The 1,932-nt window shown below is 39.0% G+C and overlaps 1 protein-coding gene across 2 annotated transcripts in view; it reads left to right on the top strand.

Moving 5' to 3' along the window:
* Positions 1-224: 224 nt before the first annotated feature.
* The window catches only part of LOC106473942, an 8,676-nt gene continuing 6,968 nt past the window's right edge, over positions 225-1,932 (top strand). Inside the window, exon 1 of one of the 2 annotated variants that reach the window (XR_002613811.1) lies at positions 225-283. Coding sequence is in view for 1 of the 2 variants with exons in the window: in XM_022402332.1 (XP_022258040.1) it covers positions 594-670 (77 nt within the window). In the remaining variant the exon portion in view is untranslated. Of the gene's footprint in view, positions 284-581; positions 671-1,932 lie in introns of those variants that run through there. The other variant, XM_022402332.1, reaches the window with a different exon arrangement.

Raw genomic sequence — 1,932 nt, 5'->3', positions numbered from 1 at the left:
TCGTGTACCATTACCGCAAGAACGCGCTTCGAACTTTGTGGCCTTGGGTGTTCTATAAGAATGACGTCAAATCCCACTATTTGGTCAGACAAGAATTGGAAGGGGTGTTGTTGACTAGCTGTCTTCCCTCTTGTCTACCATTTCAGAATTCTAAGTTCTAAAGCATGCTGTTCTAATAACAAGTGTATTAAGATACATAGATTTTTGTAATCGATTGTTTGCAGATCACCTCCTGATGCCATTCAATAGATTTTAACGTCACTTCCTGTTCTACTAGTCGTGTGTGCGTGACGTCACTTCCTGTAACTTTAATTCTGTAAACGTGCGGGTTTGGTTTGGTTTTGTTTTGTTATGAATTTCGCGCAAAGCCGTACGAGGGCTATCTGTGCCAGTCGTCCCTAATTTAGCAGTGAAAGACTAGAGGGAAGGCAGCTAGTTATCACCACTCACCGCCAACTCTTTTACCAACGAATAGTGGGATCGACCGTCACATTGTAACGCACCCACGGCTGAAAGGATGAGCATGTTTGGTGGGACGGGGATTCGAACCCTCGACCCTCAGATTGCGAGTCAAGCGCCCTAACTACCTGGCCATGCCGGGCCTAAACGTGTGGCAAAAACCCATAAAGATGTCACTGTGTATGAACAAAACACACACTGATATTGGTTGGTAAGTGACTGTAAACGTTATTGAAAAATATTTATAGTTGTCACAAGACATTATTATTATTAGGCTTAGTATAATTTCTTCATCTAGTCCTTTAGGGATTTTCAAGAATTAGAAGAATGTATAATAATATTATTCCAACCACACTATATTTGACACATCTACTGTTGACGACTCGTTTCGATCAACCAGAGCTCATCAGGCCGGCTGTAGCTGAATAAAGAATGTGATGTTAAAAATATAATAGGCTTAGTAGTAATATCTTGTCACAAATATAATTAATTAGAACAATGCTTCGCTAGTTTAGAAAAGACGTATACACCATAACAATTACTCATAAGTGTTATACCAGCGAGAATACAGGAAATCGCGTGCCCATATTATAATGGCAGATAATTCCGGACATTAGTAAGTAGAGGACATTAGTAAGTAGAGGACATTAGTAAGTAGAGGAACACGTCACGTATTCTAAAATACTTAAGAAAACGCATGATTGCTGCAATAAGTAAGTAACCAAGGTTTCAAAATATAAATTACAGTTCATCTATTTAATAAGTTCACACCGAAACAGTTGGTCTTGAAGTAAGCTCACACCAAAACAGTTGGTCTTGAAGTAAGTTTACACCGAAACGGTTCATCTATTTAATAAGTTCACACCGAAACAGTTGGTCTTGAAGTAAGTTCACACCGAAACAGTTGATCTTGAAGTAAGTTCACACTGAAACGGTTCATCTATTTAATAAGTTCACACCGAAACGGTCCATCTATTTAATAAGTTCACACCGAAACAGTTGGTCTTGAAGTAAGCTCACACCAAAACAGTTGATCTTGAAGTAAGTTTACACCGAAACGGTTCATCTATTTAATAAGTTCACACCGAAACAGTTGGTCTTGAAGTAAGTTCACACCGAAACAGTTGATCTTGAAGTAAGTTCACACTGAAACAGTTGGTCTTGAAGTAAGTTCACACCGAAACAGTTGATCTTGAAGTAATTGATGATATAAATAGCGTCTCAACCACTGCTATGTCTATCGTATCCCAGCTGCCCTGAAGAGCCTTGTCTGGTATTAGACGAAAGGCCTCATCAACACAGGATGTAGCAGGTATTGTGTAGCAGACCTATTGTTATACATTCTTCTTTACTTTAACTCATCAATTCTTATAATTCCAGATGTTACAAATCCAACAAGGTTACCGTTTCCTAACTGTTGGGTCTGAGAACTCATCATGAGTTTCGAAACAGCATCTGGTCTGTTTCCTGGAT

Source organism: Limulus polyphemus, unplaced genomic scaffold (assembly GCF_000517525.1).
Source record: "Limulus polyphemus unplaced genomic scaffold, Limulus_polyphemus-2.1.2 Scaffold6659, whole genome shotgun sequence".
In the NCBI taxonomy this organism is placed as follows: Eukaryota; Metazoa; Arthropoda; class Merostomata; order Xiphosura; family Limulidae; genus Limulus; species Limulus polyphemus.
The sequence above is the reverse complement of the archived record's forward strand: the minus strand, read 5'-3'. Positions and strand labels throughout refer to the sequence as shown.